The sequence below is a fragment of the Zingiber officinale genome, chromosome 10B, assembly GCF_018446385.1.
Source record: "Zingiber officinale cultivar Zhangliang chromosome 10B, Zo_v1.1, whole genome shotgun sequence".
NCBI lineage: Eukaryota > Viridiplantae > Streptophyta > Magnoliopsida > Zingiberales > Zingiberaceae > Zingiber > Zingiber officinale.
Window position 1 is genome coordinate 64,789,561 of NC_056005.1, and position 26,912 is coordinate 64,816,472.

General features: G+C 33.9%; 1 protein-coding gene across 1 annotated transcript in view; it reads right to left on the reverse strand.

The window, feature by feature from the left end:
• The window catches only part of LOC122029738 (L-arabinokinase-like), a 53,039-nt gene extending 26,895 nt beyond the window's left edge, over positions 1-26,144 (reverse strand). The window contains exons 1-15 of the mRNA XM_042588854.1: positions 26,075-26,144; positions 20,954-21,011; positions 20,786-20,853; positions 20,649-20,711; positions 19,311-19,364; positions 19,138-19,240; positions 18,944-19,053; positions 18,738-18,857; positions 18,338-18,394; positions 12,471-12,640; positions 12,233-12,395; positions 4,518-4,601; positions 3,782-3,907; positions 3,192-3,322; positions 3,033-3,114 (exon numbers count right to left, since the gene is read on the reverse strand). Of these exons, the coding sequence (XP_042444788.1) occupies positions 3,033-3,114; positions 3,192-3,322; positions 3,782-3,907; positions 4,518-4,601; positions 12,233-12,395; positions 12,471-12,640; positions 18,338-18,394; positions 18,738-18,857; positions 18,944-19,053; positions 19,138-19,240; positions 19,311-19,364; positions 20,649-20,711; positions 20,786-20,853; positions 20,954-21,011; positions 26,075-26,113 (1,428 nt within the window). The 5' untranslated portion in view covers positions 26,114-26,144. The remainder of the gene's footprint in view (positions 1-3,032; positions 3,115-3,191; positions 3,323-3,781; positions 3,908-4,517; positions 4,602-12,232; positions 12,396-12,470; positions 12,641-18,337; positions 18,395-18,737; positions 18,858-18,943; positions 19,054-19,137; positions 19,241-19,310; positions 19,365-20,648; positions 20,712-20,785; positions 20,854-20,953; positions 21,012-26,074) is intronic.
• Between the last annotated feature and the right edge of the window lie 768 nt (positions 26,145-26,912).

The window sequence follows — 26,912 nt, forward strand, 5'->3', positions numbered from 1 at the left end:
CATTGGTGCATACTAGTGTAGAAGCATGAGATGTTGGCCCTAGGTTTGCTCGGGTTCTCTTCAAGATGTGCTTAGTGTTAATGTTCCCATTTCTAATTCTCACTATTAACATTCTCGATATGCACAAGAAGAGGAGGTAACAACAACAATGATATGAGAAACCCTACCACCGAGATTGCTATGACATAATGTTGGAACTTGGAACCAAGCAATAGAAATCCTACCATCAAAACCACTATAATACAATGTTGCACCCGGGTGGAGGGAACCCTATCGCCGAAATTATTCTAATAAATTAGTCATAACTAGCCGAAGAAAACCCTATGACCAAGATCATTGTGACAGCCACCATAACCACATGGAGGCAATCAAAACTAGGTAGAGGGAAGACTATCAATGAAACTAATATGGCATACATACTAGAATCTGATAGAGGGAACTGTTGAAACCACTGACATAATGCCGAAACTAGGTGAAGGAGAGCACATCTTTCCTCACAACCCTACCACCGAAATTGTTGCAAGGACAACCAGACAACAATTGCGCCTCACATGGATGCAAGCACAAACACTATAGTGTCCATTTGTGAGTCCGCAACCTGTGTGATATATCAATTGATTGAGGTCAAATGGACCATTACTTGCGTGCACTATTATTTTTCTATTTTTTATGATTTATTTCGCCAGGGCACAAATAGTTGATTTTCATTTCATAATTGTGAATCTGATTTAAATTTTGCTAATTAGAGTTTCCCTAGTTTATGTATCAAGCTAGCCAAGATAGTATTTACGTTCTAATTTGAAGGGCTCCCATTTGAAGGGAATATTAGATAGAAATAAAATATAACCCAATCCAGGGTAATACTTAATCTAATGCCTATATTTTTTAGATAGAATTAGTCATATTTAAGGTTCTTATGTCAAATTTATATATTCATGTAATTATCCTTTGTAAAAAGTATATGCAATGCAATTACTCTATTTTCCCTAATCTTTCTACAAGATCCATCTACTAGTATTAAGTATTAACTGCACTTAAATTCTTTATATGTCCTCAAAAAAAAAAATCTCTCTATTTACTAACGTTGTTACTGAGAAGCTTCTGCACTTTATTCATCATTTTTTTTTCTTTTAAATCGCAGAATTTTATCCAAGAGACATGAATGATAATAGATGAAGTATGAAAACACCCATGTCTAATCTTGACTGGTTTAAATGCAAACTCCTTCCTGACAAGTAAAGGATGAAAATTTTAAATACATTCCTGCTTCCTAAAAGTTATATATCATTCAAGTTGAAGATCATCAGGTTGCAAAAAGTCTTACATACTATGACAAAGAATAACAGTAAGCTATAGAACCAACTCGTGTTTCAGTATATGCAAGATAATAAGAATATAGGCATTACCAACACATATATGTAAGATGGGCAACGTGAATGCAAGTCTATAATGATACAGAATTACAGATAACAAAAATTCACTCTGAGAATCAAACAAGTCAAACTAGGGATGATACACTCAATTTTAAGATATTGTAAAAGAGGACAGAATTAAATAGGACCGAAGTTATTTGAAATAAATTAAATTAAACCAAATGTGTTGGTCAGATTTGGTTTGAATTGGATAAAATAATTTTGAAGTAATGTTTTAATTATCAATATATTTGGCATAAAAGTACTATATAAAAAAATAAAACGTTTTTAAATTTGGTGTTGGGACTATGTTTGGCTTGAAATTTCCGAAGAGCCATACTAAAATTTTACTTCAATAAAATCAAATAAAGCAAAGTGCAAAATGAACAAATTTAACTCAAATGTCCAGCTCAGTTTATCAGGTTGCCCCGGTTAACTTACTTGCAACCTAGGTTTAAGAAATGATTTGGCATCATAGTTTTGGTCTCTGGTAAAAATGGTACAATATAGGTACTATGCTATGCCAACACTCATCATGCTTCAGCATGTTTCATAACATGCCAAGGTCAAACTTAAACCAGTTTTGGTCTTACAATCTTCTACGATTTAGCTCCTTTTTACCTATAAATTTATGCCTATAATAATTTGAGACTCGATTTAAAATTTTATAGAAACATGTTACAAATACCTAATAAGTATCTCAAGCAATCATTATGTCTTACTAATACTAAAATGAATGTTCTCATTAGTGCTTGTACCATCCTAGTGAAATTAGCTTCATAATTTTATAACACTAGGATGAAATAATGCTCCTGGAAATATTGGAATTAATTTCTCCACAACTATAAAAAAATCTTGCTAATCATTGAGAAATGAAACTGGAAAAATCGGAACCACAGATACATAGAAACATGATATCAATGTTTCTCAATTTGTCTAATTTCAATGTAACTCCTCTTTGTTACTCTTGATGCTCCAATTGGAGCTTCCCCTCTTCCCTTCCTTTTAAGTATCTCATCTCATTCTTATGACAGGCAGAAAATTGAAGGATTTCATGGCTAGTTCCAGATGATACCTTCCCTGACTACATATGAGTTGAGACAGACCTGCTTTCCATCATTACCACTGAAGTTGAGTTGGCATGAGGCACAACGGTTTTGACAAGTTGGTATAGATTGGCTAGAACAATATGATGCTCACAACTACCAAAACAAGTTATGCTAATGAAACAAAAATTGTAACTGAATAAAAATAATTATGAGAAATGGAAACTTAATACTAGTTCAAGCTGTGACAAATGATCATCACTAACAAAGAAAGATTCTTTGGCATCACAGCGAAAAATTACTATACTGCAAGAACTTTCACCAGCTTCATAAAGTTCTCAGCATGTAATTAATAGGCATCATAAGATTATCTTAGCATCCTATAGAAAGTGCAATCTATGAGATTTGTGGTGTCACGATTTGCATTAATAATACAGGCATGTTAGACTATCAAGATTTATACATAGAAATCAAATGAACATCTTTCTCAACAAAGCTGAATGGAAAAGAGCATTCCTTTCAATAAGGATTCCAAATTCATATTCTACTTGCTCTCAAATTTTTAAATACCTACCAGTATGCTTATACTTTGTGTAAATCTAACACCAAGCTCAGCCATCAAGACTAGAACTGTTCCAGCAGCATATGCTGCCCACCTGAAATACAATTAAAAGTTAGAAAAATGAATAGCATCTCAATATATATTATCAATTCTTTGATCTGTTTCACACACTTCTGAGAAGGATCTTGTGAAAACAATTGGCGAGCCTTTTCATATGACATAGGTTGTTCTCCATCCATTAAATCGGAGAGGTCAATGTCAAAGGTCGGTGCACGATTGCTCAACTCTGAACCAAATGACACCTAAGTCAATTAAAAGAAAGGATAAAAATGTTATTTTACAAAATTGGTGAAGTGATATATCTATAAAAATCTTTCAATACTCAGATGTTTTGGTTCCTATGCACTCATGCTGACACAGCATGACCTTGGTAAGATCATGCCATATCAGACATTTGGACCCCCATAACTCTTGTTCCCACAATAGTTTATGTCAAACTTAGATCCATGCCCACATAAGATACTCTAGCAAATCCTAGCAATGTTATTAAAATAAGGGGAAATTGCAATTATTCTATGACAAAATAACCCAATATTTGCAACCAAACAAGGTGTCTAATTGCAAGAATAAGGAAATGAGGCAAGTTACAAAGCCTTGCATTTGGAAGAAGCACTTCATAGGAATTTTTCATCTTGTTAAGATTGTGTAACAGGATCTTTATGAAAACAACAATATTAACTAGAGTTCAGCAAAATAATTACAATTTGCAGCACAGCAATAGACCCTAGTCCTTTTGCCTGCTGCCGTGCTTGAGCATGTTTCCAGAGTTTCTGCTTCCTAGGATGGTTCTTTTGCACAGCAACATGGCAGGCTTCTTTGATAGGCATCTGTCATAGAAGGATATGTCAAACAGGTTAATAGAATGACAAAGATTATAAAGCCAATGAACATCTACTAAGTTTTAATGCCTCCATCATTTTGAATAGCAACACCAGAAAGTAATAAACATTACTTAATTCTAATGCAAGCTTGACAAAGTATTGGTACATTTGATATATTCCATAGATTGTAGCATCTAAAAGAAAATTGGAGAATTGGAGTTTTTGGCTATAACTTTAGAAAAGGAATTTTAAAAAATAAACCATGAAAGAAAACTGAAAGAAGAATCCAGAAAAGGAAAAAAAACTAGCAGGCACTAAATCAAATACAGTGGAAAGTTAAAACTGCACTCCTATGTTATCATAAACTACGAATTCCCAAAACATAGCCGAGTTGGTCACCACATGGTAGATTTGTAGAAATGGACAAGGGTCAAGTCCCGGCGAAGCTGACGTAAAATACCTCCCATGTGGTGGCCTGCTCGGTTTCCTATTTACCTCTCTATATATGGCTTGGACTCGCCATGTGAGGGCGCCCAGCATCAACATATGACCTTTTTGTAGAAATGAACAAATATACAGATACAACACTAACTGCATTGTTGATCACCTTTATTACCTGTAAGACAAGGCTCCCTGAATAATCTGCAATTCCTCCCATCACATCCAACCTCCCAGGTGCTCTTGCAACATAAATCTCCTCCTACAACCATCACAAAGTAAAATCATGTCAGCACTTCAATGCAACTTTAGCAGGATTCATCACATATTTTTCCTGCACGGCCCAACTAAGAATCATTTGATATAGTAACATATATATAAGAATGCACATGAAGATAAATATATGTGAAACTACTATCAAGAAAGCATATGCATCTAGGCATGAGTTAGGAAGCCTTCAACAGATGGATCATGGAACATAGAGGGAAGGGGAGGGGAGGAAAAAAAAACTTTTTTCTATTTTAGTGAGAAATGTTTCTGATTTACCTAATTGAGGCAATCAAAATCCACTATAACAATTGAGATAAAATAGAATTAGGCGCATATCCTTGTTTAGCAATAGTTGTCCCAAACAAGGAAACATGTGGGAAGAGAGCATAGATGCAAGGAGCGAACATCATGCTGTAGGAAATGGAACTCATGTTTCTTAATTATCTTCTTAAGGATATCATTAACTTGTGAAAAAAATTGGAGATTATACAAAATCAACACATTCATTCAACTAAAGGGGAATTGATGCAAAGGAAAAAAATATAGACTTGAATTTTGAGTTTGAAAAGGTTGGCAATCATTTTATTTATCATGTAGTTTGATATGTTAAAATTTGGTTTGAGTATCTTTTAATTTGGTAGTAGGTTAATGAGTACCTTTTGATTTGGTAAGAATCTAACTCAATTATTATATTTCCTAAATGGTGCTATTAAAAAATTAGTTAGTAAAAGTGTCTTGTCTTTTTGTATTTTTCATCTATCAACTAATAAAATCTCTTTGTCCTCACGGGTTAGCGCAATTGGCATCTACATGGGTGTTTGCTCTAATAGGTCTTGAGGCCGATTCTCGAGTGCAAAATACCTCGTTGGATGTTTCCAACCTCTCCTATGCAAAGGGTTGTTGCATTAGGGTAAAATGTCCCCCATGATTTATCTTATCGTGAGGCTGGCGATACTAGGTCGCTTGGGGTGAGCAACATCACCTTTTGCTCCAACTAATAAATTTTCTTATTTGATTAATCTTTGTGAAATTCTTTCTTCTTTGTGAAAGAGTTGTCTCATGCATCATAAATTTCATTGCAATTTGGTACTATATCAATTTGATAACAGAGTTAAATTCTTAATAAGTTTGTTCACACTATCGTGAGAAGGCTTGCTTTGAGTTTTGTTTATGCAACAACAATTACCTTCTTATTCGTCCCTGTGAACATCAATCCTTCGATTTAGTTTATTGACATATGAGGTCGTTTCTCACTTTCATTTTAATCCAAACATCCTATCCCTAATGTCACAAGGAAAACAACCTCCTTCTTGGTGCGACAGAGACTCTCATCACCTTCTTTTGTTCCTTCCATAGGCTTCCACCACCAAGGTTCAAAATCTTGAGTCATGCTAGCTATGTCAGGGTTTCGTTCTTTAATTAGAACAATTTGGTTCAGATCATATAGATGTTTCAATATATAGTGCGAGTGAAAAAATGGAGGTGGGCAGAGAAAAGAGACGAAAAAGAACAAAAAAAAAAAAGTGGCAACTATATATTTAAATTTAGACTTTGTACCCACAACCTAACTAACACCCTGTAGGGGTCGATGTCTCTTGATAATTACTTTTGTATAGCCTCCAACCCTCAACCTGTGGGTGCAAACATAATTAAGCTTAATTAGATCAAGATGTTTTGATGTTTAACTATAGGCTTGGTCAAAAGTACATTTAAAGGTTAAGTAACACAGCACAACGGAAGGATAAAGATACAATCCTCAACTAGAGAAAAGTTATCAATTCTTTGGGTGAGAATGAGCAACTTTCCACTCAGTGAGGATCATATATCTATCCTTCCGTTGTGTTGCATCCGTAAGACAATGTGTTAAATTTATATCGTGTGTCAAATAGGTTAAGGTTGATTGGAGACTTTACAATGGATAAAGTCCAACAAGTGTTGGTAGTGGAGAAAGTTCAACAAGTGCTAGCAATGAATGAAGTCCAACGGGTGTTAGCATCGATAAAGTACAATGGGTGTTAATAGTAGCAAAAATCTAACAAGTTAATCAACTAGGGCAAGATTAGTCGACCAATCAACAGTAGTAGTCAATTAATGGCAACAACATAAAAGTTGAAAGAAGAGAATTGATGTGGCAAAGATTGGCAAGAGCCTTTAGATTCACTACAATCAGTCCAGCAGATGGATTAAGTATTCGTTGAGGAGTGAGGTAGTTGACTAGATGTAGGTGTAATCAACTCAGCTATCCATTGGTGGACAGAAGTTTGAAGCAATCTAAACATGACTATAGGAAGGCAAAGGTCTAAGAATGATCAATTGGCTTTGGAATATTGATCATCATTTCATGCTAAAAGGCAAAGGCCAAGATGTCATCCTATCATAGTGTACCATTTGATCATGGTATGGGGAAACTTCAAAAGTGAACAATGTCATGATGACATTTGGACCTAGGAGAATAGTTAAGGGTGGAACCTCTAGGAAGAGCTCCATGAGCCAAGTTGGGACCCATGGTCTTTGAATCCCAGTGTAAGGATGCTTGAGATACTAGAATGGTCTATAGAACGTGCCGAAGGGTTTTGAGACGAATGGGAATGTCAACCCTTGGAGATTGACATATTAAGGTGAAATTTCATGAACATATGGGAAATGTTGAGTGAAATTGACATTCAATGGTATAAGATACCAGATAATGGGTGCATTTCAGTTTTGGTTTGGCAAATATAATAAATGGGAACCAAAATTAAAACTTTAGGTCAAAATTCTTAAACCATTTAGCTAGTTTGAATTTTGTGTCAAATTTGGCATTGGTAAGGATTTATGGACAAAATCCATTTTCTAAAGTAGATATGGATTAGACAAACCTCTTTGTAAATTTTAGGAATGTTTAGAGGTTTATAAAATTTTTATTGAGTTTTGAAAATGGCACAATTAAAATTTTCAGAAATACAATCAACTGATTTAGTTGACTGATATTATTATTGATCAACCATTCATAGTAGAAAACTGATAACGTTGATTGAAAGTGTAAAATACCGAAAAAGGGGGAATAATAATAAGGGAATTTACGGATTTTTTAGAAATTTTTCGGAACTCGTATGGCTTCGGTTACGAAGATTAAAATTGGGTCCTGGGAAAGCCTGTTTGGGCTACCCCAGTTAACAAGGAAAAGTTTTGTTTTCTTTTCCTTTTTCTTTTTCTTTTATTTTCTTCTCCTCATCGCCGTTTCTTTCCCCCAAACTCACGCCCCCTTTCCTCACCCGATCCGTGCCCTACGGCGCCGACGCCGCCAACGCTCGCGTCGGTTCCTCTCCTTCCCGAGCGTACAAAACCCGATGCCTCAACTCCTCTTCTTCTTCGTTTTCCCTTTGTTCTCAGCATCTCACGCGAGCAGCCGACGGTCGATTCCTCGCCGCGGAGATTCCATCACACCAATGTCGATCTACACACCTCCCCTTCTTAGTTGATCGTCGAAGCTTAAACCACTACGGAGCTCCCCAAGATTCGCCCTATTTGGTTGTGCCCTAGTCTGAAGCCACCGTCGTCCCGCCGGTTGCTGTGAGCCCCTGCTGTCGGGCACGACTTCCTCTCCTAACTCCCGGCCGGCACTACAAGGAACCCTAGCTATTTGCCACAACCACCGGATCTTCTGCCTCGGCCGGTTTCTCCTTTCCCTTACCCTCTATCATCACTGAAGAAGAGGTAATGAGAATAATTATTACTGGAAATTTTTAATAGATTTTCTTATGATTTTATCGGGAAGGTTCGTTGTGCTTTCGCTGCACCAGATTTCATCTCGGTGGCTTGCAAATCTGCCTTGGCGAATTGTTTTGGTTGCTGCCATAGAAGTCACGAGGTTCCAGCAGCACCTCGTCAAATCCTTGGTCTTCACAGGCAGTTAGAGGTAGAGGTAAGGTGCATGGATTGTTCGAGAATTAGATTGTTGTTGGCTGTGATGAACTCTTGAGCTCCATTTTGATCCGAACAGTGAATTGCAGGGCGTTACTTGGGTTTCCAGTAGCTACCTTTGTTCTGGCAGCAACTAGCTTTGGCTGTGATTTGAGGTAATTTGTAGGATCATGATACATTTTGTAGTGAATTTGGATCCCAAGTACTAGTGGTACGCTTTTGGGAAATTATTAGGTTTTATTGCAAAAAGGAAATTTGTAGGGCCAGTAGCATTAATTTGAGCCGAATCATAAATCGGACTAGAATTTTGTTTAGATAGTTACAAATTGGAATTAGCTAAAATTATATGGTTGATCTTACAGGACTCTGATTCGAGACGGTGTCTCGACGAGGGATCTATTTTGGACTGGACCTTTCTATTGGAGGCGGGTACCTTGACCTATCTATTTTGATATGTCTTGTTGATATGTTTAGTAGATTTTAACAAGTAGTACTAAATATGTTTATATCTGCATCGGCATGTCACTATTTGTTCTGAGCATGTTTTGTTTGTTACTTGTTTAGCGTTCATGCCCTGTTTGTTATGTATGTTATGGAGATAGTGGCATGTCATGCTTTATGATATATCAGACTGGTTAGATATTATACCTGACCTGTGTACCTAGATCATATTATTTGATCTATGTATTTTGGTACATGTTTGTTTTTTATGGAGGTAGATAGGATCAGGATATTTCCATGCTTAGTGTCATGCACCATCTTGCATGATTGCATTATTGCGCGATAGTCGACTCCATTATTGTTGAGCGCATCGTCAGTTACATGGATCTGTACACACCTGGCATGATGACCTAGCATTGGCGCAATCTGGTTGGCAGCTCAATGGCTTAAGGCCCGTAAAGATCAAAGAAGTTGTATAAGACAGGCTGAACTGCAAGACAGGGAGCATCGAGGCAACAAGAATGACAGTCGATGGAGGCAAACTATATAGGCAAGAGGCGTAAAGGATGGCACTTGAAGGAACTAAGGGCCCAGGTGTGCCCGAGCAACTTATAACCTAACGCGAGATAGCCAATGGTAAAGACAAGTTGCAAAAAATATAACTGTAGTAAGCTAAGTGTTGGGTGACCTATATCCATAGGGACGAGTATAGAACTCAACATAGGTAGACTCAACCTTAGAAATAATCATGGTCAATGTCAACAATCGATTGTAATATACAACGGTAGACTAGTAACTAGGAAATCTATTATGACAAAGTGATTCAAGATTTAGGGTTTCATCAATCGACCGGTATGGAATCCAATTGATGTTGACTGGTAAAACAGTCCAAAGTTGTTATAAGCAAGAGTTTTTGATTTGAAGTAGCTAACTAATGTGGAACTGAGTCGATTGATAGATCAATTGATTTTTTTTTTCTTTGGGTCAACTAGAAGTTGATTGATGGCAAGCAGTTGACTACTGATAAGTTTCCAATCGACTGATTGATGTGGTGCGACAATGGTCAAATCGCCACAGAACAATCGACTAATGGTGCCAACAAGTTAAATGTAGGACAATAGGGTAGCAAATAGACTTATAGCAAAGGTTTCCAATGTTATAAAAGGAGTGGTGGAGGTATCAAGGGCTAGTGACAGAGTTCATTAAACTCTAGTAGAAGCGTTGTTTTTCTTTGTCCTTTCCTTCTCTTGTACTCTTGTAATCCGTGTCCATATGAGAGGTTTCTCCACCTCAAATAGTTAACCGAGAAAAAAAAGATAGTGGTGCTTTCAGAGAGTGATCTCTTAACAGATCATTAGTAGTGGAGGAATCTAGGGATTGTCAAACCTCGTTAAACAAATGTGATAGTTATTATGGTAAGTGTGATTATTTGAATGTTTTATTTCGATTGCACTAATTGTGTTTGACCTTGATACTTTGATAGCAAGAGTAACTAGAATCACATTTGCAAGATTCAAATCACTATTCACCCCCTCTAGTAGGATGCACTAGTTTGAACAGTTGCCATGTTTATCGTCGCCCATTTTTACCTATTTAATAGTCATTAACTCCTCTCTCCATAATTTTGGCTTCCACCAGCCTCATGTCATTCCTTTGTCCTATTGCACCTACTCTCTAAGTAGACCATGTGTGTGCCTTTTGGCCTCCACCCTCTCCATGCTACCTTCAACCCAACTATTAGCCCCAATCTCTCCCCCAATTGATAACCTCATTATGCCATCTTTCTATTGCTATCCAACAAAACTCCAACAAAGATGGCATAAAGACGCCTGTCTCATTGCAATGTAACATGAGTAAGTCTCTCTTTACTTAAAAAGAAATTACGGGGAGTGACGCCTATAGCAACATTGTTAAAGTTAAGTAGTGGGATGTTCTCCAAGACATTGGTGCAAGGGTTTCTAAACTATGAAAAGCTTAGCTCTTTGATCTATTGACCAAGTTCAAACTTGATGGAAACTTAGGCATTAAAAGTTAGCATAATTTTGGTAAATTTGTAGCTTCTATCTTCGAATTATTCTTATTTATTTAGTTAGTCATTTTCAATTTCTTACATTTAAATAGAGTTTCTCATAAGTTTCTACATATAATTATACATTATTCATCAAAAAAAAAAAAAAACACACACACACACACAAAAGAACTATCATATAGATAGCTTCTATGCTATTTTGCTCGTCATCAAAAGGAAAAGGTAAAAAATAAGATACTTAGCATCCACCTTTACTTGCATTTTAATTTTTTTATCATACTATTTTTCTGCATTGTATTTAATTTATCGCATTACTTTCCTCTATAATCACCAACACTTATCAATAATCAAAGCTCAATTTGATGATAGGAAACAACACAATTGTCCCCATATACAATAGTTTATGAGTGAGAGATGATAACTAGGTTATGCGTAGAACAAGCTTAGTTTCATGAAAATTAAAACAGGCTATTCAAATGACTAATCATAACATACACACTAAGCCTTAATCACATGAGCCTATGATTAGGGAGAAATTAACTTATAAGTCTAGAAATGTTAAAAACATATAGCCATTTTGATTCTGACATTTTTTTTATATTGGATACTTATGATTGAAGATTATTTTCATTGAAATAACATGAGCTCCTAGGACCAAACTCGATTTGCTAACACAAAGCGCATTGGAGTCGTTAGAAAATTATAGCAAAGTGTTTATAACTGGTATTGCATGATAAGCGTAGAACACAATCGCACATTAGGATGAAATGAAAAAAATAATAATAGAAAAAATATCTTCCACTATATTTTATTTTTAAGTGTTATATAGTTTAATTTGGTATGTTAAACTTGGGTAGGATTATCTTTTAATTTGATAGTAGGTTAATGGTTACCATTTGATTTGGTCATAATTTATTGGGACTAATTAGAGTTATTTCTTTGTAAATTTATCCCGTATTTAGCCTATAAAGTATGATATGTCTGTGTATTCTTCAGCCTTCAATTAATAAAATATTTTAATTTTCAATCCTTGTGTGAATCTCTGTATGAGCTTCTTTCTTATGTGAGATAGTTATCCTCTGCTTCATCAATTCCGTCTTAATTTTTTGTGATTTGAGAATTCAATTTTGTGCAACATTAGGAATTTATATTCAAGTCATTGAATGCCAAATTATAAAGATCTTATTTGTGAGTCATATCAATAAGAATGATATAAAAGGGAAAAAAAAGTGAATGGGCTAAGGCATAACCTCCCAGTCAAAGAGTGCTGAAGCAGCAACATGCTCTCGCATTGGGCACTTTTGAGGACTTGAGTCAGCTATTTTAGCAAGTCCAGATAAGCTCTTTATAAAAGCAACCGTATCAGGCAAACCATGAAACTCTCCATGAAGTATTTCAAACTCCTCAAAGCATCTTCCAACATAGCAAAAGGTTAATACTGAACAGCATTAGAAAGCATGAAGTTTGTTATAAAAGTGTAGAACTCACAATTTTGAAAGAATTTTAACATTCATATCTGCATTTGATGCCGCTGGCTGAAAACCAATTTCATTCTCAGCCAAAGAATACCAATCAGGTACTGTCATATCTCTCCCTGGAACTCTTTGTAACTGATATCCAAGAACTATGGCATCCCGCAATCTCCTTGCTCCACTCAACTACATAAAAAAAAATATTCAGCATCATTGTAAACCAAACAGTATGGTCAAAGAATTTAAATTTCATGCACAAGAAAATTGATTTTTCTCATAATCAAACTCATATATATAATATAGAGAGAGAGGCAAAAAATAACACCATCATAAACAAGATTGCCATAGGTGGGAAAACCCTGACTAAGTCATCAAAAGTAACTGCTAAAATACTCTAGCATTGGAGATGTCAGACTACTTTTATTTTATTGATTCCAATAACTAGCCAATTTAAACTAGTAATTCTTGTAGCACTACATTGCCTTATGTGTAGGTGATGCAGGAGGATATGAATATCTTTCATACTATTTTAGTAATTTTTGAGTTTTTTATATTTGAGGTATTTTTGATATTTAGAGTATTTTTGGCAATTTTCATCTTTTCTATTTTTGGATTTTGAGTTCATTTAGGGATTTTAGGATTGTGAGTTTGTTAAGAATCTTTGTTTCTGTTAGGATTTTTTTCCTAACTCCGCCCATGATGACCGATCATGGCCGGTCCCAAGACCGGATAAAGGAGAGTTGTGTTAGGTTGCAGCCAGTGTTAAAACTATGATAAATATTCAATAAATTGATCCATCAAACTATTATGTTAGGTTGCAGGGTACGACTGTAACATCTCGGCAAGAACCGCTACATCTCCAAAACTCGAGTGTAATGCTAAATATATAAGAGTTCGCGTTATAGAGTGTAACGTCTCAGCAAGGACCGCTATATCTCCATGAGAACTTGGGTGTAGTGTTAAATAGGCAAGAGTTCTCACACCAGAGGTTGGATAAGAACAAAGATGATAAGAAAACTAATAATCTAAGATTTGGAACATAGAACGTAGGAACTCTCACTAGTAAATCAATGGATGTAGTAGATATAATGATTAGGAAAAGAATTAATATTTTGTGTGTACAAGAGACAAAATGGGTAGGTGAGAAGGCAAAGATGATAAAGAACTCGGGTTTTAAGTTATGGTACAGTGGAAAGAGTAAACCAAGAAATGGAATGGGTATTATTGTAGATAGTTTGTTAAAGGATGAAGTTGTAGGAGTAGTTAGAAAAGGGGATAGAATTATAATCCTTAAGATAATAGTGGCGAAAGAAACTATGAACATAATTAGTGTATATGCACCACAAGTAGGATTAGATGAAACTACCAAATCAAAGTTTTGGAATGACTTAGATGAAATATTACAAAATATTTCACCAAATGAAATGATTTTAATAAGAGGTGATCTAAATGGGCATGTCGGAGTGAAAAATGAGGAATATGAGAGGGTACATGGGAGTTATGAGTTTGGAACGCGAAATGAGAAAGGGAAAACTATATTAGATTTTGCGATAGCATATGACCTTATATTAGCTAATACATTTTTTAAGAAAAGAGAAGAACACTTAGTTACATGTGGGAATAATAAATCGTAAATTGACTTTCTTATGGTTAAGAAGGATAGAAAGATTTGTAAAGATTGTAAAGTCATACCCGGAGAAAGCTTAACTACCCAACATAGGTTAGTAGTGTTGGATATACGCCTCAAACATAGTATCAATAGAAAGAAAATATATACGATTCCTAGAATTAAGTGGTGAAACTTAAGGGATGGGAAGCAAAATATATTTAAGGAAAAGGTAGAAGTACAAGCATTAGGTGAAATATACGATGACTCTAATACAACATGGGATAAGATTGTATCAAAGTTGAAAATAGTAGCTAAGAGTGTACTCAGTGAGTCGAAGGGGCATGCACCACTAAATAAAGAATCTTGGTGATAGAATGAGAAAGTACAAGAGAAAGTGAAGGAAAACGAAGAGCTTATAAGGAATTATATATTTGTAAGAACGAGGAAAACTTAAAAAAATATGTAATAGCCAAAAAAGAAGCTAAGAAAATAGTGAGTAAAGCAAAGAATGAAACTTTTGAAAGATTATATCAAAAATTGGATACAAAAGAAAGGGAAAGAGATATTTATAGAATAGTTAAAGTGAGAGAAAGGAAAGCAAGAGATCTTAGCCAAATCAAATGTATTAAAGATCAATGTAATAGGGTATTATTAAGTAAACGATGGAGAAATAAAAGAACGGTGAAAGAGGTATTTTCATCAACTTTTTAATGAAGGTTTAGGTAACCAGCTTAACTTAGGTAATTTAAGCAGGTCAAATGAGTATAGAAATTTTAATTTTTATTGTAGTGAGATGCACAATGGAAAAGTCGTTGGACCAGATGATATTCCGATAGAAGTATGGAAGTGCCTAGGGAAACAAGGTATTGAATGGCTTACAAAATTATTTAACATGATATTGAAAATGAAAAAATGTCTGATCAATGGAGGATAAGTACTCTAGTTCCCTTATATAAGAATAAGGGAGACGTATAAAATTGTGCAAACTATAAGGGTATTAAACTAATGACTCATACTAAAAAACTTTAGGAAAAAGTAATAGAAAAAAGATTAAAAAAGGAGACCAGTGACCGAAAATCAATTTAGGTTCATGCCTGGAAGGTCGACAATAGAAGTTATACATCTTCTTAGACAATTAATTGAAAAATATCGGGAGTAAAAACAAGATCTACACATGGTATTCATTGACTTAGAAAAAGCTTATGATAGACTCCCAAGAGAAATTATATGGAGAATTCTAGAAAAGAGAGGTGTTAGCGTAACATATATTGAACTAATTAAGGTATGTACGAGGATGTAACGACTTCGGGCAGAGTAACTGAAGCATTTCCAATAAAGATAGGATTACATTAAGGATCAGCTCTAAGTCCCTATCTTTTTACATTAATTATGGACGAACTCACTGTGCACATTCAAGATACAGTACCATGGTGCATGTTGTTACAGATGATATTATTTTAGTAGATGAAATACGTGAAGGAGTAAATGCTAAACTAAAATCGTGGCGGGAAACACTAGAAGGGAAAGGTTTTAAGTTTAGTAGATTAAAGACAGAATATATGAAATTTAAGTTTAGCAATATTAAAAGTAATGAGACAATTGTTAAGATAAGAGAGGACGAGTTGCCCAGAACTGAGAAATTTAAATATTTAGGATCATTTTTGCAAAATGATGAAGGAATTGAGAGAAATGTCTTACATAGAATACAAGCAGGATGGTTGAAATAGAGGAGAGCGTTGAGTGTTTTATGTGACCGTAAAGTAGCTCTTAAACTTAAAGGTAAGTTCTATAAAACCGCAATTAGACTTGTTATGTTGTATGGAGTTGAATGTTGAGCTATGACTCAAGCACATGAGCAAAAGATGAGAGTTGCAGAGATGAAAATGTTAAGGTGGATGTGTGGACATACGAGAATGGACAAAATAAGAAATGAGAGCATTAGAGAGAAAGTTGGAGTTGCATCTATTGAGGAAAAACTCTGATAGACACGTTTAAGATAGTACAAATATGTACTTAGACGACCAATAAATGCTCCAGTTAGGCGATGTGAAACTATGATAAACATGCATATCAAACGAGGAAGAGGAAGACCAAAAAAACTTGGTTAGCAATAATAAAATAAGATAAAATTTATTTAAATATAGATGATGATATAGTAGGAGATAGAGCTCAATGGCATAAAAGGATTCATACAACCGACCCCACCTAGTGGGAAAAGGCTTAGTAGTTGTTGTTGTTGTTGTTGTAGCATTTCTTTCCTTTCTTTATAAGTTAAAATTTTGAATCTATATAAGCGTCTTATTAGTTGATGTTTAGAGTGAAGCTTTTTTATAATATTTCTCGATAGTTGCAATTTTAACTGGTAATTCTTGTAGCACATTGTACATTGCCTTTTTTTTATGTGTAGGTGATGCAGGAGGATATGAATATCTTTCATACTATTTTAGTAATTTTTGAGTTTTTTTTTATATTTGAGGTATTTTTGGTATTTAGAGTAGTTTTGATAATTTTCATCTTTCTTATTTTTGGATTTTGAGTCCATTTAGGGATTTTAGGATTGTGAGTTTGTTAAGATTTTTTTCTATTAGGATTTCTTTCCTTTCTTTACAAGTTAGAATTTTGGATCTATATAACCATCTTATTAGTTGATGTTTTGGGTGAAATTTTTTTATTAATAATATTTTTCGATAGTGTCATTATTTTCCTATTTCCTGACATTCCTCTTCGAATCAACAGGTTGTAGAAGTTTGATTCCAGTATTCATGCGTGAATCAACGGATTCAATAGCCCGCAGGATAACTGCTATCTCGCCCGGCATATTCCTCAATTTGATATCAGCCTTAAAACTACAAATAGGGGGGTTCTCTTGTGGAGCATTGTACCTTGCCACATTAAAATAGAGTATTTCTCCAAAGAAATAGATGAGCAACAAAATATCTTTTAAATTATGTTATAGATGGGAAAAAGAGAATGAAAATGTTAAGTTGGAAGATCTATTATAAAATAGGATTGATGATGATATATCAGGAACTATTACTCATTCTAGGGAATGAGTATCCAAAATTGGATGTAACTTTTTGATGGGGAAATTTCTCTTCAAGTCAGAGTAATCTGAGCAAGAGTGTGGATGCCTACGCGAATTGCAAGGGTGGATAATGTTGGAACTTAGATGCTCCATGTCCATTACTCTCGTACGTGCAAATACACTAGTCCATTATAGCTATATATGAAAAGGGTACTAAATGACTAGTCATTTTAGGATGAAATGGACTCCATCACATTTTAACATGACATCAAAGCTAGGCTCATGCCTCGAGTCAAATTTTAACATGACATCAAAGCTAGGCTCATGCCTCGAGTCAAAATGGGCATGAAAGGGTTTGTTGAATCTTTAGATGTTCCATGTCCAATGGTCTAATGTGGGCAAGTACAATGGGTCCAATATATCGATATATCATAAGATAGTAAATAAAAAAAGGGGCAGCTCAGTGCATGAAGCTCCCGCCATGCGGGGTCGGGAGAAGGATCCATTGTACGTAGTCATACTCTATTTTTTGCAAGAGGTTGTTTCTAGGATTCGAACTCATGACCTTTAGGTCACAAAGCAACAACTTTACCGTTGCGTCAAGGCCCCTTCATCATAAGATGGTAAATGACAAGTCATTTTGAATGAAATGGTCTCCACCATATTTGATAGATAAGAATGAGGAACAGATTAATATAAGTGAGGAGGTGCAGCAAACAATGTCCTAAGCTTGCTTCAGATTAATTCAATAGCTAGAAAATCATTATGATTATTAGTTGAGCATGCAGGATATGCAACATACAAATAAATTCAGGTGTATATTGAGAAAAAAGATATTTAGCTAGCTTAAAACTGAAGAAAATGAGAGCAGTGTTAGAAGTATTGCAAAGAAAGACAAAATCATATTAACTGCAGATGGATCATTGACTGCATGAGTCATTGAAACCCTTAAAGGGGCATATAGACAGCACATGATGAATTGACTAAAAAGTATTTGTTTATAAAATTATATAGAATGCAATCAATCAGATGAAAGTCTATAAGATGAAACAAAGGCTTCTATTATGTATAATAGAGTTAATTGATAATTATCAAAAGGACAAGCATAAACTTCAAAATAAAATGAAGTTGCGGGGAAAAAAGTAAACAAGAAAAAGGCATTATGTGTACCAAGATTAATATGTTGTTGAGATAGAATTTCAAATGTGTTAGAAACAATGGAACAAAGGTTATTTATTTGAGCACATACCTGATGAGAAACAAAATATTTTCCTTTAGCAGTATGCTGCAGTAAGCCAGCTATGATCTGAAAACAAAGTATAAAGTTACCAAATCGAAATAAGAAACAGAAAATTTAAATATTCAAGAAAAATAATTCATCATAACAAGTGTATTTCATGAATTAATGGCAGTCAGATGATCCTAATGGGTTACAAACAGAAACATAAAACTAAGATTCATTTTTCCCTTTATATCAAGGGGAATTCAATTAAGTTCATACCCTTATGTGTTACTTCTTGAAAATATTCTCATTCACAGAATGAGAACCATTCTTTAAATATTTAGACCACACAACAGTTGAAAATTATTGTTACTAGGCACTAAATGATATTCTGAGTATATATTCCATAGTAGATAAACATAATTACCTCACCACCATCAATGCCTCTCTCATAGCATGGCTTAAGAGTGAGTGCACGCTCAAGATATGGAGCCCATCGGCCAGTGAGTAAATCCCTCCTAATCATCTCCACACCACCCTGGTAATGCTGTTTTGCACAAGAAACAAATATATCATAAAAAATGAAATAAAAATTATGATTTTATAAACCAGCTCAAGAATAACTAGCTGAACCTCAAGCATATTGCGCAAGAATGGTTCTTCATTGAAATAATCCCTACGTACAAAAACAAATGGCACTTTGTATGCCAAAGATTCACTGACAGTGCCATATCCAACTTTTCCTGAAAAAATCAACCCATTGAGAATGAAAACAAAGTTTATTGCATTTTGCTAGATCTTCAGTAACTCTTGAACCTAAATATTACCAAGCATGCAGTCAGAAGCAGCAATAAAGTCTGGTGTATATACATCTTTTGCAAGCTTTACATAGTTTGGTGGAAGTTCTTGATTGTCAGATGCACCACAAACCTTCATAAAATATCACTTTAACAGATGCACCACAAACATTATGATGTCAAATACTGCAATGTGAGCATACCAGACAAAACCAACCATCAGGAAGCCAGTCTTGCTTAAGATTCCATCCTGCTGGCTATAATTGATGAATGAAAAAAACTGTTACTGCCAGTGAAATACATTTCTTGGATATGATAAGGTGCATTTTCTTCCAATAGTCCCAAAATGTAAGAGAAAGGAAAAATTTAGAATAATTTAGTAAACACCCCAAGATCAAGTAAATGAACAATAGAAATCAAAACATAAAACGTGGTTTCCAAATTGAGATTAGGATTTTGTGGGTTCAAACCGAGGTCAATTTGGATTTAATCTGGCTAATTTATGGCTGAACCAAATTTTAAAGGGTAAATCAGTTTCATCAGGTTATAATAAATTCTCATCCTCCATTCCACGCACCACCCTCCCATCTTGTCCTTATTCCCCTCTTCTTCCTCTTTTCCAGCATCAGCCTTCATTCCCATCTCAACTGAAGCAACCCTAACTCTCCTTCTTCCCCAAGCCACCAAGACCAGAAGCAACCTCTTCCTTTCTCTGCTGCCTTATACCAGCAAGAGCAAGAGTCAGCTCAGCCAACAACAATGAGCCACAACAACAGCCTTTTCTCCATCTAAGTGCTGCCTTTTTCCAGCCATCTCCCAGCCAACCATTTTCTAGCAACAAGGTCAATATTCCAGCATTTTATTTCCCAGTTTCCAGTGAACAACAAGCATCGTCCTCTCTTCACAGCAGCAACAGAACTTAGTTGTTGTCCTCTTCCAGCAATAACAAGTCCAGCACCTTTCCCAACAGTCCTATTTCCTCTTTTTCCAGTCAATAATAACTAGCAACTCCTTCCTATCAGTTATTGTTGTCATTGCCTCGAGAGGCAACAAGAGGAAAAACCATACCTGGATCCTCAACCCTTCAAAGTCCTTGTTCAACAAGGTTGTTGTTGGTAGGATAACCAATTAAGGGTAAATATTGGGGAAATAAGTATTTATTTTTGTAGAAGGCCATATGCTATCCCCGGGCGCCCCACACGGCTAGCCATTTATAGAGAGGTAAATCAGAAAACCAAAGCAGCCCACCACATGGGAGGATATTTTACGCCAGCTTCGCTGGAATCGACCTTTGCCCATTTCTGCAAATCTACCATGTGGTGATCAACTCGGCTATGCCCTAGGGGAAAAAAGTGAATAGCAGGATTCGAACCTTCGTGGACAGAGCCTACATGACTTGGTTAATCATTTTTTTTGCATGAATAAACAAATAAAATGGATTATATAAGTTTGTATAAGAACTCACATAAAATATCACAGCTCAAAATATATGCGTGTAACAAAAAAAAAAAAAAAAGCGAAAATTAGTGAGATTTGCTTACCTGTCCGCCAAAGTTAAAAATAAGCACTTTGACATCATCTCCAATTCCAAGTTCTTTTCTTACCTTGCAAAAAAAAAAGTTAAAGATATCAGATATGTGAGAATGTTTCAAGAGATCATACTCTTCACCTGCAATACCTCAGATCTTGATTTGCGTAATCTTCTAACAACTAACGGAACATCAATAAGATCCCTGAATGCCGGCACTGTAAGTGAATGAGGACCATATTCACAGTAAAAGACATGGCAATGTTAAAGAGCTGAAAACAAAGAAATTTGAATAATAGGGCATTCCACTTTACATACTAGGACAATATCCAGGAAGCCGGAGTAGCAGATCACAGTGAGAGTAATCTTCAGCTATCTGTAGCAATTTTATACATGACACTTTTTAAATTTAACAATATCAGGTAAACTAGAGTGAATTAATTGATAACTCTTCAATAGGAAGATAAGGGCATTAATTAATAACTTAGACACTATATTGATAAAGAATAATTTTACATGCAAGGTTGCCAAAATTGACATAGCATGGAATATTGAGACGTTATTATGATTTAAATCTAATATAAAGGTTTAGAATTTTACAATCTAATAAATAAATCAAAAAAACAATATTTGGCATTCATAACTTATAAGGATTTCAATTTTTAATCATGATTTAAGCTTCTAATTTTACATTCATACTTATATTTGGCATTCATCATCATCATCATCAAACTGTCTTTATGCCAACTATTTAGGGTTTGCTACATGAATCCTATTCATCCATCAAGCTCTAAAGATGTCACTAGAAATAATTGGTATAGGCACTTAATTATAGATACAAGGGGTCTAATTGTAAATGCCATGTATTAGAAAGTTGAAGTGTAATTTAACATCAATGAATAATATGTTGGATTGAATTGTCCAATTAGAGGGGTTGAATAAACGACTCCTAATTCTCACACAGAAAACTTAAAAAAAGGCTAGTAACAAGTGTGTGTGTGTGTGATATAACATGTTAAAAAATGTAGCAAAAAACAAACAAGAAAGTAAAACACACATGCCAACAAATGGATTTTACTTTGTTCAGAGATTCTATTCCTATTTCACAGCCTAAAATGCTCAAGGAGCATTATTGTAATCCACTTTTACCATCCCTTGACAAAAGACAAGAGGTAAGTGTCTACAATTTGAGGTTAGCACCTCCAAGGTACCAATCATAACCCAACTAATGGATTTCACAATCAGGTTTGACCCTAACCACGATTTCACTCAATAAATATCAATATCAAATGAAAATGAAAGTACAAGAGAGAAATCAAGAGATTGAGGGTTGAAGCCTTTCAATCTTATTTAGACTCTTCAATCTTATCTTAACTCTTGAATTCCTTTGGGCACTTATTGTTGAGAACAAAAGAATTAGATAATTAACAATACATTCTTCAAGCTCAAAAGCTCTTATTCACATACTAGACACCTCCATTCAACTGAAATTCTAATAACTTTATCAACTAGATTAGCACAATTAAACGATAGTTTGGAATCTCATAGTGTCAAGCAGCACGGTCGAAACTTATCATTCGGATAAATTAGCGAAACTAAAAACTATTAAAACTACTTGAAACATATCCATCGTGTGCTTGTGTCAATCATGTTGAATTTGAAACATCTTGATACGCTATATAAAGATGTCAAGATGAATTGAAAGTGTTTGTTATTTTTTTAGCTTTTATTTATGCAATACAATGTCAAAATTATACCATTTCGTATGGGAGTTAAAGAATATAGATGTGTTCTCTTCTTATTTTTCTTGTCCATTTCCTTCCTCCTCTAGAAGCAGCCTCTTGCAAAATGTAAGGTAAGGTTGAGTACAATAAATCTAATATGGTCTAATCTTCCTCGGGACCCGCACTGGCAAGAGCTTCGTGCATCAGGCTATCCTCTTAGAAGAAAAGTCTTGGCACAATAGTAAAGTTGTTGTCATGTGACTTTGACGTCACAGGTACGAGTGGCTTACCGACCCCACCAAGTGGGATAAGGTTTGGTTGTTGTATTTCCCTCCTCCATCCCTATCTAATTTTCCACCGGCACCATACATTAAAACACTGATACGGTATTGAAACAATATTGTTCTAGTCAAAGTCTGAATCAAAATTTTAAACCTTGAATTGGACACCCCCTTACTCTTATAACTTGTTGTAAGCCTCTACAAGGTTCGAGTCAAGTTGATCGAACAACTTGAATATCTCCCATCAAGGCTTCAACAACTAAGCCTTGGATAGTTCCAATAAATGAAATCTCTAGTCATGCCACCCAAGACGGATGGTTTTTACCATTCCGACATGAGACCGACACTGGCACAAGGGCAACAATTTTGGGTGTGTCATCATCGCGTGCGTCACGTGCACACAGCAGAAGGAAGAAAGAAGAAGGAAGCATCCGGCGAGAGATTAGTGGCGGCAAGCGAGGCGAGGCGGCGGCAAGACAAGGCGACAATAAGGCAGTGTCCAAAAAAAAATAGCGAAGGGGAGGAGAGACGAATCACAAATTGGTGAGGAAACGTTGGATTTTATTAAAAGTTTAATTAAAATCATTATATTATATATATAATTTCTAAGTAATTATTATATAAATTAAAATTATATATTATATAAATTAATAATTAATTATTTAATATAATTATAATTTATTATTTTTATTTAAAATACAAAAAAAATAAAGTAAAAAAAAAGATAATTTAAATAATATATAGTTATATAATTTAAAATAATTTTAAAATCAAACTTTAAATTATTTTAAAAAATAAAAAATAGATTAAAATTTTATAAATATTTAAAATAATTTTTAAAATTAATAAATAATGTTAAACTTAAAAAAATATATACATTTTTTAAATAAATTTGATTTTAAAATGCTATATAAGCTATATATATATATAAACTATAATATTTAATATATATTATTTAGAATATTTATAAACAATAATTATATAAATATATATTATATAAATTAATAAATAAATAATTTATATAATTATTATAAATAAAATAGGATTTTTGTGTTAATTTAAACATTATTACAGATAATCATTTATTTATTTTTAATCATAAAATCAATTTGAGATTTGGAATCATGAATATTAACGTACTTTTTATGCCTAGGAAATACTTAAATTAACTATCCTTTATTTCAGAAGTTTTGATAAAAATATGCTATCAAGTTATATAAAATTAATATACAATTTATTTTTAAATTTTTGAAATTGTTTCAAAAATTGTTATTAGCTTTAATTTCATTACTTAAAATTAGTTTTCAAGGATTTTAAGTAAGGAATTCAGTTTTGGAACTATGGAAATTGAAGATTAATACCTTATAAAAATATTTGGGAATTAGTAATTTAAACTTTAATCTAATTTATAAATTACAAAATTAAGTGAATAAATTAATTAGAACAAAAAAATCAATTGTTTTAATTAAACACAAAAAAAAATCAAATTTGATCTAACAGCTCAAATTAAATTCCATCCTAAATTAAAATTCCTAACCGATTCAAGTCAATGCCATTAGGATCCAATCTCGTTAGTCTAAAATTTGATTTGCATTCCTATTAGATTTTCATTTTTATTCAAACCCAATAATCTAAACCTTTTAGCACTATAAGACATAACTATCACTATCTTTTAGCTATCCTCCTACTATTTAATCCCCTCATATATTAATTACAACTCTTGCACATCTCATTTTGACACACCACACTAGGCAGCAAATATCTTATCCCGACACAAAACATTAGGCAACTCCTAGGTTCCCTTCATTTCCTTCCTTTCTATGCCAACACAATCCTCAAGAGGTCGGATTTTTTTTATTTTTTCATTTTTATTTTTTGATTCAATTAATTCCAATTCCTTTCCCTATATCTTGTCCTCTCTTAATTTCTTCCATTCATCGTTAATTTTTTCCCTCCATCCATCCATGAGAATAAAGATACAAAAAAACATATGATTAATTGTTTCCTCCATCATCCATCCATGAGATAAACAAAGAGAAAAAAAACTTATAGTTAATCTTTTCACTCTATTTATCCAAGAGGTTCAAAAATAGCCCTGTGCACGAAGATCCCGTAATGCAGGATCCAGGAGAAGGATCAAGCCACATTAGGTTATTTGTTCACGAGGTAAACAAAAAAAACTATTTAAGTTGGAGGAAATAGATTGTTAGAAAAAATAAATAAAATAAATATAATATAATTTTAACCTTATAAAATATAATTAGAATATTCTATATATAAATTTAGTTTAATTTTAAACTAATCAAAATAAATCCAAATTCAATCCCGTTTAAACCTACTTGAGTCTGTCATGTTTAGTTAGTGTACTTCAGCTAACCCTAAATTGACTTTTACTCAATAAGCATCAAATATTTCACAAGATAATATAAAAACTTAAACTCAAAATTCAACATCTCAAATACAACTTAATAGTAAGTATCTATATCAATCAAATATTAAAAAAAAATATTTTTTAATTAATATATTTATAAAAAAAAACATCTAAACCGTATTAGTAGGACACAATATAGTATGGAACCGTATCGTTCCAATTATAAACTAAAATTTCAGTGCTCATTAAAATTTTAAACCTTGCAAGAGCATTCTAAACTTTTCTTTCCTCCTTAAGGTAAAAAATTAGCTATGTGCGCATAAAATTCTTTTCTTCATATCAATAATGATAAGTATCCCCCCCCCCTCCTTTTAATCATTTCTTATATGTCTAAACAACGTATAAAATTTAAAGTTATATCGATCGGCGAAATTTACCATTCTATCCGCCAACTAACACTAACATAGGGTCGAAACCGTGAGGTCAACATAACCTTACAATAGCCTCATGAGGTCACGACTTCACAAGTTGCAGCAACAGGCCACTATCATCAACCCCCATTTTTCTCTTTTCCCTCATTTCCATTTCTTTTTTTGACAATTCTAATTCCTTTTCCTATTTTGTTAGATCTGTTAATTTTTTCTCATTCATCAATTAAATTTTTTTCCACCTTCATCTATTCACGAGCGTAAACAGAGGAAAATAACTTTTAATCTCTTTAAGAATAGTTTTTTTTTTTTCTCTCGTTCATCTCTTTTTTTTTTCCTCCATCCGTTATTTTCCCCCTTTTTATCCGTCTACAATGATAAATAGAAAGAAAAAAACTCTTAAAATCTTTAAGGATGCTTATTTTTTCTTCCCTCTTTCATCCGTCCTCCCTCTTTCATCCCTCCACAAGGTAAACAAGCAAAGGCCCGATAAATGAAATGTTCTTAATCCTTAGCTCTTTGCCTAGAGTTATGATACAAGAGGACTCAAAAATAATTTTCAGAGAGAATACCCACATATGGTAGAAAATAGATTTTTCGTAACTAGCAATTAAAGAAAAGGACAAAACAAGTACCTGCCAGACAATAGCTCTATGGTGATTCCCAGCTTCCATGATATATTCAGCATATATGAAATCCCAACTACAAAGTCATAACACAAAATGATAAAGTGGAGAGAAAATAATGCCTGAAGTGAAGAAAACAAGAAAAAGAAAACCATAGAAGCAAGATTGGAAGCTTGATTTCATTTTTTTTTTAGATTTATATTTCGTAGTTTCTCAAATAATGGCTGTAAATTGTCCCTCGAGTTGCAGAACAGATCATATGCAAACATGAATGAAACCTATGTTACTATCCATATACTGTTTTTGCTACCCAATGACTGACATCAATTCATGTGATCCAATTATTTAGAGTTGGTTACATATATCATATGTGATGTTGTATTCAACACTCAGGTCATAGAACGGCTGACAATTTCTTAAACAAAGGAGCTGTACAATAGATTTAAAATGCTGGCTTTTACTCCTGTGCTAAGGCCTAAGAGTGAGCATCTGAAAATCCAAACTGACCTATAAAAAAAACCAGTTCATTGATTTTTCAGGTTACTGTCAAGTATAAAAAACAGATAGCGAAGATATACATAGATATATTTACATACAAGTATTTATTTATGAATATATGAATACAGATATACATATATCTGCTAATATTTTACAGAACTGGAGCTAATATGTTAGAGTACTATTCAGATGCTTATTAGTTTTGGTTTACTTTGGTTACAATTTTAAAAAATTTAAGCTTTCATCAATTCAATTTAGCTTGAAAATCTCAAATAAATTAATAAACCAAACTGTGCCCACCCATACTCTGAATTGCACATATCCTTAGGCATATGCCACACTATAAGTA